The 12,099-nt window shown below is 33.3% G+C and overlaps 2 protein-coding genes across 2 annotated transcripts; both read left to right on the top strand.

Annotated features, from left to right (window-relative positions):
* Positions 1-563: 563 nt before the first annotated feature.
* LOC139526690 (E3 ubiquitin/ISG15 ligase TRIM25-like) lies at positions 564-1,433 on the top strand. The gene has a single exon (XM_071321851.1). It carries the CDS (start codon positions 564-566, stop codon positions 1,431-1,433), a length of 870 nt encoding a protein of 289 aa, XP_071177952.1.
* A 29-nt stretch (positions 1,434-1,462) lies between these two features.
* On the top strand, positions 1,463-2,281 carry LOC139526689 (uncharacterized). The gene has a single exon (XM_071321850.1). It carries the CDS (start codon positions 1,463-1,465, stop codon positions 2,279-2,281), a length of 819 nt encoding a protein of 272 aa, XP_071177951.1.
* Positions 2,282-12,099: the final 9,818 nt, after the last annotated feature.

Genomic DNA, 12,099 nt, shown 5'->3' with positions numbered 1-12,099 from the left:
TTAATATTACACTGATAGGGTTATTGCATTGGTATTCCAGACATTTATTCTAAAACCAGTTGTTGGCGTGATACAGGTTATGCTCCTTTTTATTTTTTGTGCTATTTTTACATTTCCTGAGCGGTATGAAAAAATATTTCTTCTCACTAGCGAAATATCTGTTCTCAGCAAATGATTGGTGCAAATTTAATTATGACGTTTAATTTTTCTTGATTTCTTATGATTTTATTTCTTGAAACGTCATAAAACAAGGCGACAATGTCGGATGACGATGGCTAGGGAATATGATTGCATAACTCTTCTTAGTAAAATAATCCGACTATATTTATCCCACTAACCGAGTTTTATTTTGCCTATGAAACACATTAATGAAGAACAATTGAAAAAAAATCCTGCCACATTACCTATCGATCCATCATCTACTTTGATTTATTTTAAGGTCCTCCGTTTCAAGGGACGCATATGTATTATGTACAAATTCAGGTCAGTTAAGACTATATGATAATTATTTCTTCTGCTTTTCAGAATTGATCCATCATTTTCTTGGAAGAAATCAATAAGAGATGGCGACGGAAACAAACTGCGTCTGTGACGTATGTCACGTCCGTAATATAAGATCTACTGTTAGAGAATATTGTCCACAGTGTGACCAAAACCTTTGCGGCGATTGCTCAGAACATCATCGAATAACTAAAGCCTCTAAAGCTCACGAGACCATACCTTTTGAACAGTACAAAACATCACATTCCTTCATTCAGAACATAAAACATCGTTGTGACAAACATGAGTATCCTTTTGAATTTCATTGTCAATTACATAACAGTCTAGCTTGTAAGAGATGCATTGTTATGGAGCATAGAACATGTGATGATGTTGTTTTATTGGAAGATGTTTTAAGGAGATTCAAGTCGTTAACTGCTTCAGAGAGGTTGGAAAAGTCTCTTCTTGATGTAAAATCAGTCATCGCATCAGCTATATCCAAAAGCAAAGATAATCTGAAAATGTTACCCACTAATGAGAACGACGTCGTCGAGAGGATCAAGGATATGAGAAAAAACATTAATGATCATTTTGATAAGTTGGAACAGGATCTCATACTAAAAGCATCACAGTCGAAAGTTAAGGGGAAAAGGTGTATATCACGAATCTTACGGGATTTGGAAACTGAAAATAAACAGGTAAATGAGATATCCCAAAACATCGAAGTTTTAAAGGAATGTGCTTCAGATAGGCAATCGTTCATTGGAACCCGAAATCTAGAACAATCTTTACAACAAATAAAAATACAATTACAGAGTATGTCCGAGAAAGGCGAGTTTCATGATGTCAAAATTTGTTGCGAGTTTGAGGATTCATTTGTCAATAAAGAAGAAACAATTGGATCTATAGGTAATGTATTACCAAGGAAAGTAAACGAATTGGTTTTACTTTGAAGAAGATAGTTGATAAAGCTGGACAGACCATGGACATCTTTAAAATTGATGGTGTAATTGTTGAACAACTTGAGAGGATCAGAGTTTATGGAACTGAAATTACAGCATGTATGATGATTAAAGAAAATATAACCTTATTCTTGAATAGAGATATGGATCGACATTCAAAAGTTTTAAAATTCATATCAGGGAACTTTGAAGGAGATATAAACCTATTCCCTGCGTCTGTTTTTGATATTGCTTACCTGGACGAAAAACGAGTATTGGTTACAACCGGGGACAGCAGTAAGTCAATCAAGGTATTCGACATGGATCTACCCAGAGCTGCTAGACGACATCTAAAGATGAACGATTGGTGTTATGGAATAACCTCCAACAAACAGGTCTTTATTTTCTGTACTGACAATTGTATCAAAGTATTAGATTACGATACTCTCTCTGTCTCCAATTTCCCTGCTGAATTTGAGGAAGATGAAAATTTACAGGAAACATATTTAACCGCAAACGAGAGTAACCTGTTCCTCTCCAACTACCATCGAGATACTGTAACCTGTTACGATTTTAGTGGTAAAGTTGTATGGACTTTCAGTGACAAAGCAATACTGAATAACCCGCGGGGAATAGCATTGGATGATCAATCTAATATTTACGTCGCTGGATCCATGTCTAACAATATAGTCACCATGACATCAGACGGAAAGCGCGCAAGGGAGCTACTTGGATTAGCGGATGGCCTCGATCATCCACATGCTATCTATTTCGATAAAGACGATGATATACTTCTGGTTTGTAATCTAAGAGGAACAGCTTTTAAGTTTTTAATAACTGTTAAGCCTACGCAAGAGTAAAGCATTGAAGATTCAAGAGGACAAATCAGTTCCCCGTTTTGTAGAAGTTTAAGCTAATGGTATGTCAACATGTCAAAACACAGATTTAATCGTGCCTTTCAAGACGTTGTTTTGTACTTATGGAAATGACAAATGCAGAATTTTAAGTCATGCCTCTCAAGGTGTATTGGACATATTTATCATGTTTATGGTTACGACAAAATACAAAATTAACAGTGACTCCGTGTTAGGTGTTGATTTGTTCTCATCTAGATGGCTAAATGCAGAATTATTAGTGAAGATTTTTTTTTATCAAATAGGGAAAGTTATTACACATACTGTATTTTGAGAGTAAAATAGTCTAAAAAATGTCAGCTAAAAGTGTTAGAATTTTTTCGGGTAGATTTCAGACAAGATTAATTTTAATTTCAGTTAAACAGTTGCATATATTAAACCTCTGATAGCTACACTTTTTGAGGAATTGATCTGTAATAATATCCCATCAGATTTGTTTCCAGATATCGTATACAAAGCTGTTAATTCAGCTAAAGTACTTTTTTGATTCAAGCCATTTCTCATAAATAATATCAGCATGTGTAAAATGGAAACTATTGATGTTTTCTTTGATCAGAATGACTTTTAACAAAGTATGTTTTCCCTTCCTAGAACGAAATATTTGTTTATAATTTGGCCATTGTTTTTTTAGAAGCAAAGTAGGACTAATTATTTCAATATGTCTTAAAGTTGAGAATGCTTGATAATAGTACTCGTTAAAGAAGTTTTTTATTTATTGTGATGATGCCACTAAGTTTTGAATTTTAGAGTTACCACATCTGATTCACACTTCCCCTAGAGTTGGTCTCTAATGCCCGGCTTTGATTGCTAATAAAATTAATATGGACAATTTGAAAAGAGGTTTCTGTAGTACTGTAACGTTGTTTGTAAGGACACTCATTGTCCAGTATAGTGATGGAAATTCTTAGATCTTCATCTTTATTTGAAACTGCAAAGTATAGAACCCACCTTTGATTATTTGTATTTCCCTTACAGTAAGTGTCATGGGAGAAGATCTTGAGAATCGGGGTAAAAAGTTGGTACCTAATTTAGTCATCAAACAGGTTTTTTTTGTTGCTTTAAACCACATAAATCACGATGTTGCTCGGGGATTTATCAGTGGGGACAATAACTGTTTTGTCTTAAGTGTAAGACAGGTGCAACCTTTGAGGGTTTCAAAATAGACATAGCATACGTATTGATAGACCTATTCAGTTTTTATATGCAATATTTCAGAAAGAATTTGCACTTGGATTTTTTCCCGGTTAATAACATTGTCTGGCATTTCACTAAATCTATTTCTATGTTGAAGATGTGTTCTAAATTATGGATTTAAGCTCACAATAGTTAGATCCTCTGGTTAACAGATTTAGCTTGGAAGAGTTCATGACAATCTCAGGTCAACAGTGATAACTTGGCCAACCGGATTACATATGAATGGGGAACTTACACAGTTGCAAATTCGTCAATATTTAGATCACACAACATGAGTGGTAGTTTTAGTTAGCAGTATAGGGTAAACGATATGTAGGAGAGGACTGATATTTAGAGTAGTAGAGTATTCTTGATCAAAGAATAATGACAAAGTTTTTTGCATCTAGCCCTTTATGGCATAGGAAAATTCATATAGAATCGTCCTTATGTTATATCTTTTCAAATATCCTTCCGTTCTGACAATCTGTGACTTACTATTTTTATCCCAGATGTTGCTGTATTGATTTGAATGTGGATTTGTAACCGTGGTTTTCAGGTATAAGTTTTAAAAGAATGGTTTCGAAAGGATTTAGTGAATATAGATATAGGCAGATGTGGTATGAGTGTCAATGAGACAACTCTCCATCCAAGTCACAATTTATAAAAGTAAACCATTATAGGTCAAGGTACGGTCTTCAACAGCAAGCTATAAAGGGCTCCAAAAAATACTAGTGTAAAACCATTCAAACGGGAAAACACTGCACAAAGGATTCCTGACTTAGGACAGGTGCAAACAATTGCAGCTGGATTTAAAGTTTTAATGGTACCAAACCTGTTCCCTTTTCTGAAACATTAGTATAACATCACAACATAGAAAGACTCACTATATTATATCAATTGGAACGGCTTCACTCAATCAAAAAACGTATTAACCCAAATTAACACACAAACTGAAAGAACGAATACATTTGATCTGTGATACAATGTATAAATGCATAGTTAATAATAAAAAAGGGATGATGAATTAAAGTAAAAGTATAAAACCGCTGTGAAATTTTGAAAAGTTGTGAATCTAACCGAATACAAATGAAGTGCTTTCAAGTGCTTTCAAGGCAAATGGTTTTATAGTGCTGAATTAATTTTGTTTACCCTTGTATTTAGTATCCTACTTTATCTTGAAATTTTAAACTTTTGTCTAGTGCGACACTATGTTTTAAATACTGTAATACCATCTACAAACAATCATTTGTCAGTAATCATGGTAATACTATCAACTACCATAACTTTTTTGTTGGCGTCTTTGTCATATGTTTGAAAGTTTGGTTGTCAGCATACTAAAACTACAAACAACTGACTTACATGTTGAAGGTTGAGTTAGCCTGAAACCACGGTTAATCCACAATTTTCCTCGGAAAATGCCTGTACTTCATCAGGAATATGACAGTTGTTTTCGATTCGTTCCGTTAGTTGATATGGTATAACGTTTGATTTTGTCTATTTCTATGAATACCCCCTTTTTGGAATTTACTATGGGAGCTCGGTACTCCTGGCTTCAGCTATGAATAGTGTGGGAGTAATTACCATGTATCATCATAACACATCCCTATGGTGTAACCATCTACAAGTTATCACTCTTGCTTGCATGGAACAGCCCATCGTATTTCCTTATCTCCAACAATTGAGAAAGGGAAAAGAAGTATTTAATAGGAGATAATAAATTGAATAGAAAGTCCAATAACCAGCATCAGGCAAGGTTGGCCTTATATGTTCTTTTTGTCATATATAAAACTGAGAATGGAATCTCTTTATCTGTTGCGGTTCTTATACTTCTAGGTTTTCAAAAATTTGGCTTTAAGAATTCCTTATGGTAAACTCAGAACAACTCTTCGGTCGCATGAAATATATGAAGTCTTAATTGTTTTCATTTTGTTTTCTTAATTTGTTTCGGACGCACGAGCACTACTAGAAATAGAAGACTGTATTGTCAATACCACTTGAGTCTTTTAGGAAAAATCATTGATCGTATCGTACTCCTAACAATGCCTAAATATAACAATCATATTCGACTGATATGAATGAGATTATTAAAACAACAAGGTCATCAAGCATTGTCAAGTTCGACCAAGGATACTTTAATGCATGCAGTTAAACGCTACCGAAAGATTCTAAATTAACACATGAAGTACCGAAAACATTTATGACGATAGTTTCAGCGATAATGAACTCCATACCGTACTGGAATAATTAGAGTGTCATGTGGTAAATTAGTAAAAAAACATATGTGTTGATTTTTAATTTGATATTTAAAAGTGGAATCTTTCCTTCTGTATGGAGAAAAAACGTAATTAAGCCTTTTTGTAAAGGAGGGTGTTTTAATGATCCTTCAAACTACAGGGGTATAGCTCTTTCAAGCTGTTTATGTAAATTTTTGTTAAAAATATTGTCTACCAGATTATAGAACTTTCTAGAAACTAACAGTATATTATATAAGGAGCAAATAGGCTTCAGGAAAAATAGCAGAACAAGTGATCACATTTTAACATTAAAAACTCTGATTGACAAGACCTTTAAAAAATCTAAACATCTCTACACTTGTTTTGTAGATCTAAGAAAAGCGTTGACACAACTAATAAAGATGGGCTTTTTCATAAGTTACTAAAATATAATATAAAAGGGTCTTTTTTTAATATTTTAAAAGATATGTACAAAGATGTATCTTTCTCTGTAAAATTAAAAGAGGGACTAACACAAACGTTTCCCTCATGTGTAGGATTAAAACAGGGTTGTATATTAAGCCCTACATTATTTTCATTGTATATAAATGAACTGGTTGAAATGTTTGACCACAAATGAGATCCGGCATGCCTAGATAATAAACACGTGTCTTGTTTTCTTTATGCAGACGATTTAGTAGTAATATCAGAATCTGCATCTGGCCTACAAAATGCTTTAGATAAATTAAATATATTTTGTGAAAAATGGAATCTATCTGTTAATCTTAAAACCAGAAGCTCCGCAGGGCGCAGCATTATACGACCGCAGAGGTTGGGGCAAGTATGGACACAACATTCAAGCTTGATTCAGCTCTAAATTTGGATTGTAATTAAATAGTTGACACAGCATAGGTTTCTGACACAGAATGAATGTGGTCTAACGAATTTAAAATATTTGTTTTGCCTTTGAGAAATTCACTATGCTGTTGAATATTAATCCTCTCAAAAAAATGTTTGAAGAAACTTTCTTTTTATTTATGAAATCTGAAATGAGAAAAATTTACCCCCCCCCCCCCTATTTTTTTCACCTCCCCTTTCCCTTTTTCCAAAATTGATCTCAATTCAAATTTCTAAAGGAGTTTGCAACAATAACTACTCATTTTAATCCATCATAAAATATTAAAATGTAAAATAAAGTGCTTGTTATTACTGAATGGTAAAGATTGTTTTAATGTATCAGTTGGTAGTAAAAGTGAAAATACTTTGTATATTGTATAAAACAATGATTTAAGATGATTCAACTACTATTCTGGACAAAGAAAGATAATTCCGATGGAAAATTTCTTGCTATTGCACAATATTGTGCAATTATATATTTCTTGCTATTGCGCAATACTGTGCAATTGAAAATATTTGCTATTGCAAAATACTGTGCAATTATATATTTCTTGCTATTGCGCAATACTGTGTAATTGAAAATTTCTTGCTATTGCACAATACTGTGCAATTGAAAATTTCTTGCTATTGCTGAATACTGTGCAATTGAAAATTTCTTGCTATTGCACAATACTTAATATAATAATTTTGGATCCTGATTTGAACCAACTTGAAAACTGGGTCCATATTCAAAAATCTAAGTACATGTTTAATTTTGGACCCTTTGGACTTTAATGTAGACCAATTCGAAAACGGGACCAAAAATTAAGAATCTAAATACACAGTTAGATTTGGCATATCAAAGAACCCCAATTATTCAATTTTTGATGAAATCAAACAAAGTTCAATTTTGGACCCCGATTTGGACCAACTTGAAAACTGGGCCAATAATAAAAAATCTAAGTACATTTTTAGATTCAGCATATCAAAGAACCCCAGGGATTCAATTTTTGTTAAAATCAAACTTAGTTTAATTTTGGACCCTTTGGACTTTAATGTAGACCAATTTGAAAACGGGACCAAAAATTAAGAATCTACATACACAGTTAGATTTGGCATATCAAAAAAAGAATCCCAATTATTCAATATTTTATGAAATCAAACAAAGTTCAATTTTGGACCCTTTGGGCCCCATATTCCTAAACTGTTGGGACCACAACATCAAAATCAAACCCAATCTTTCTTTTGTGGTGATAAACCTTGTGTTTAAATTTCATTGATTTCTATTCACTTATACTAAAGTTATTGTGCGAAAACCAAGAATAATGCTTATTTGGGTTCCTTTTTGGCCCCTAATTCCTAAACTGTTGGAACCAAAACTCCCAAAATCAATACCAACCTTCCTTTTGTGGTCATAAGCCTTGTGTCAAAATTTCATTGATTTCTATATACTTAAACTAAAGTTATAGTGCGAAAACCAAGAAAATGCTTATGTGAGCCCTTTTTGGCCCCTAATTCCTAAAATGTTGGGATAAAAACTCCCAAAATCAATCCCAACCTTCCTTTTGTGGTCATAAACCTTTTTTTAAATTTCATAGATTTCTATTCACTTTTACTAAAGTTAGAGTGCGAAAACTAAAAGTATTAATTTCTGGCTTCATATCATTAATATGGACAGTGAGGGTATGGTAAAGAAAGCATTCAATGAAAACTTTCCTAATGGTTTTTGTAGTAAATTAAAAGTGTTATTAGGTAAACTTGGTTTTCAGCATGTCTGGGAAAATCAAAATACTATGTCAAAGAAAAAATTACTTAAGAAATTAGAAGAGAAATTCATAAAATACTGGAAACAAGCTCTTTTTTGTGACTCTAATAATGGTAATAGTCATGGCAATAAAATAAGAACATATCGCAAAGTTAAAAATAATTTTGAATTCGAAAAAATATCTTCTACTGGACCTTAACAAAAGTGTTATTTCTAAAATGGTAAAAATCAGAATTAGTAATAGCAAATTACTAATAGAAGTTGGTAGATATACTAGAACACCTTACGAACAGAAAATTTATCCAATTTGCAAGGATGGAATTGAAGACGAGTTCCATTTCCTCATTCAATGTAAAGCGTTAGAACTTAATAGAAATGTACTCTTTTGTAACTTAAGTGATATAGTTCCATCTTTTGTTAATATGTGTGAACAAGATAAGTTTAGTTTCATTTTGAAAAGTAATGATACGGACATTAGTACTGTAAGTGTAGCTGGAATAAGCGATATGTATGATTTGAACATTCATTTAAAGCAAACATAATGCTGTTAAGAGCTTTTATAGTATTAAAGCTGATTGTAATAGATTGAATTAATAATATTGTATGAATAACACCTACGCGCAATATAAATATAAAATATGTATCTCTTATCATTAACAAAATATGTGGGTTGTTTTTTTTTTGTTTATTTTTGTATAAATTTTGTATTTTGTAAATGTCGGCTGGTATCATTTCTGTATAGGAATTTACACCAATAAAATTATTTGATTTGATTTGATTTGGAATCAACATATTCTAACGAATCCGTTTTTGTTACCACAAACTTGATTTTTTGTTGTCAGAGTTTTTGTTTCTTTGACACGTTCCCCGTTTTCTTTACATTTCTATACAGGCGAACGACCGATTAAATCTTTACTATATATCAGCTCGGAATCCTCAAAAACTGTCACTTATGTCTTGTCGAATGGAAAGGTGCATATACTCTTGCCAATGAGTTTCTACTCCCGTTTGAAGAAATATCTGCCGTTACTACATTGACGACACACATATGGTCAGAAGATCGCCGCGATATGGTCGAAGGATTCGTATTTCTACTGTAAGTCAAAACATTTCTCATAAACAAGTGGTCCTTGTGCATTATTGTAAATGCCTTTTATAAAACCTATCGATCACATCCAGATTGCGAACGTACAAACACTTGTTAATGAAAAACCAACCATCTATACATGACCAGTCGTACGTTGTAGGAAACAAAATACACTGAATAAATTTCGTACGTCCGAAGTGCTTTTCTAAATAAATCAACAATAGGAAAGTTCAAACTTCGACATTCTTTATCCACCAATGTAAAATATACATAAAACTATACGACCAAAGGGGCATACAAAGATAACCAATTTCCTGAAAGGTCAACATGAGCTTTTGATTTTGCCATTTGATAAGGGACATTCTGTTTTACAGTTAAGTCTGCCTCAAATCTTGATTTACATCTAGAAATTGACAATGAGGGTCGGTTGAAAACAAAAGTTTACGACAAAAGAAATGATTTCAGCTTCCCAATTGTGACCTTTCCATTTTTAAATCTAAGTTGCTAAGTTGAAATCATCACTTCGTAAATGTTAGGGACGCCATTCAGAGTTGGTTGAACGTTATGGAATATCCGTTTCACAGATGATATTGGATATGTTCCTCATGTCGTAATGACAATCCCGTTCCCTTTTCACGAATGTGACCTACCGAATTAGATAAATTACGGGCTTTGTAATAACATGAGCAACATGCCAGGTGCCGTATGTGGAGCAGGATCTGCTTGTCCTTCCGCAGCACCCGACATCACCCCCAGTTTTTGGGGTGGGTTCGTGTTAATTTCAAATTGCTGTTGTCCTCCTATTTGTGATATTTTTACGTATAGTGTTTGTTTTGTGTACACATCGTTGTTGATATAATGGAATTTGAGGCGACTGTCATACAAGTGAGAGGTTTATATTATAATCCTGGTACCCTTGATAACAATTTACATCACTGGGTCGATGCCACTGTTGGTGGACGTTTCGTCCCCGAGGGTATCACCAGCCCAGTAATCAGCACTCCGGTGTTGACATGAATATCAATTATATGGTCATTTTTATAAATTTCTTGTTATAAAACTTTCGAGTTTTTTGAAAAACTAAGAATTTTCTTATCCCAGGAATAGATTACCGTAGCCGTATTTGGCACAACTTTTTTGAATTTTGGGTCCTCAATGCTCTTCACATTTGTACTTTATAACTATTTTGATCTGAGCGTAACTGATGAGTCTTATGTATACGAAACGCGCATCGGGCGTATTAAATTATAATCCTGGTACCCTTGATAACAATTTCTATGTGTACCAAAAACAAAAACCGTCGTCATTCTAAATCATTAACATCTATTACATCAGTAATAAATACAGGCTTCCGAGCTTGTTTGAATTTCCTTCTCAAAGGAACGAGCAAATCTATGGTTGATTTAAACGAATCTAAATCTCTCTTCACGCATTCGTATTTAAACATCTGACTTCTCCATTCTAACTACAACTACCTCAACGCCTATTACATTCGCATTAATACCTTAAATTAGCAACAGTAGTATTGAACCGCTGTTCAAAAGTCATCAATCGATTGAGAGAAAACAAATATGGATTGAGATAGATTTATATAATTATTAGAATTGTCAACGTACACAGCAATATGTTGTTTAATAATACATGCTAAAATCCAAATAAAAAACTTCCCCGGAAATGACATCATCGGTTTGTTCGCATTGAATACTGACATCTATTTAAATGTTATACTTGGTGGGCGAGTTAATCGTCAATCATCCAGTCGGTATTCCTATCGGCAACAAATCCACGCTCTCGCCTGCTTTTTGGGCAAACGTGCCATAATTATAATGTCTGCATGTCTAATTAATGTTTTATGACAGATTTGACTGCTGCAATCCCATAGAACTTGTAATAAATGGTACCACAGTTACATCTAGGGCTGATTCATATTTGGCTTGATGTTGCAGCTACAAATTCTCAATAAGGATCAGTTGACAGCACACATCACAGCCTTGATTTCCTCTCATTGTGAATTCTAATCTATGTAGCAGCGTTCAAACAGCGCCTGTGTTGCAGTTTTTATCTCCATACCGATACTTTACCATAACCAATCCGTTTCCCATGACGTAAAGACTTTCAACAAATAAGTGTAGAAAACATTTTGACGGAGTTAAAATTAAAAAAAATCAATATAAAGATGATATAGGCATATCACACTTGTTCTACTTGAGATGACATTGCAATTGCTTGCAATTTATGAATTTCTTGGATGAGACACTTGTATGTTATCTGCTCTTTGGTCGGATGGTTGTCTCTTTGACACATTCCCCATTTCCATTCTCAATTTTAAATTAAAGATTAAAAAATGTTTGGCTTTGGTTGTATTCAGAATGAGAACTGCTTCTATTATTTATTTTTTCGAAGCAATTTGCATTAAATGAAATGAAAAATATAGAAATATGTGTTAATTATTTAAAGACTAGAGATTAAAGATCAATCATCTGTTATGCCTGTGGACAAATATTATGAATTCTCTTCAAATCATAAAACACATCAAAACCAACAACTGCTGTTGACCAAGATAGTATTGCTATTACTAGTAAATCATATATATCAATGTATTTTTTGGGGCCCTTTATAGCTTGCTGTCGGTGCGAGCCTAGAATTCGTG

The sequence above is a fragment of the Mytilus edulis genome, chromosome 6 (genome assembly GCF_963676685.1).
Source record: "Mytilus edulis chromosome 6, xbMytEdul2.2, whole genome shotgun sequence".
Taxonomy (NCBI): domain Eukaryota; kingdom Metazoa; phylum Mollusca; class Bivalvia; order Mytilida; family Mytilidae; genus Mytilus; species Mytilus edulis.
The sequence above is the reverse complement of the archived record's forward strand: the minus strand, read 5'-3'. Positions and strand labels throughout refer to the sequence as shown.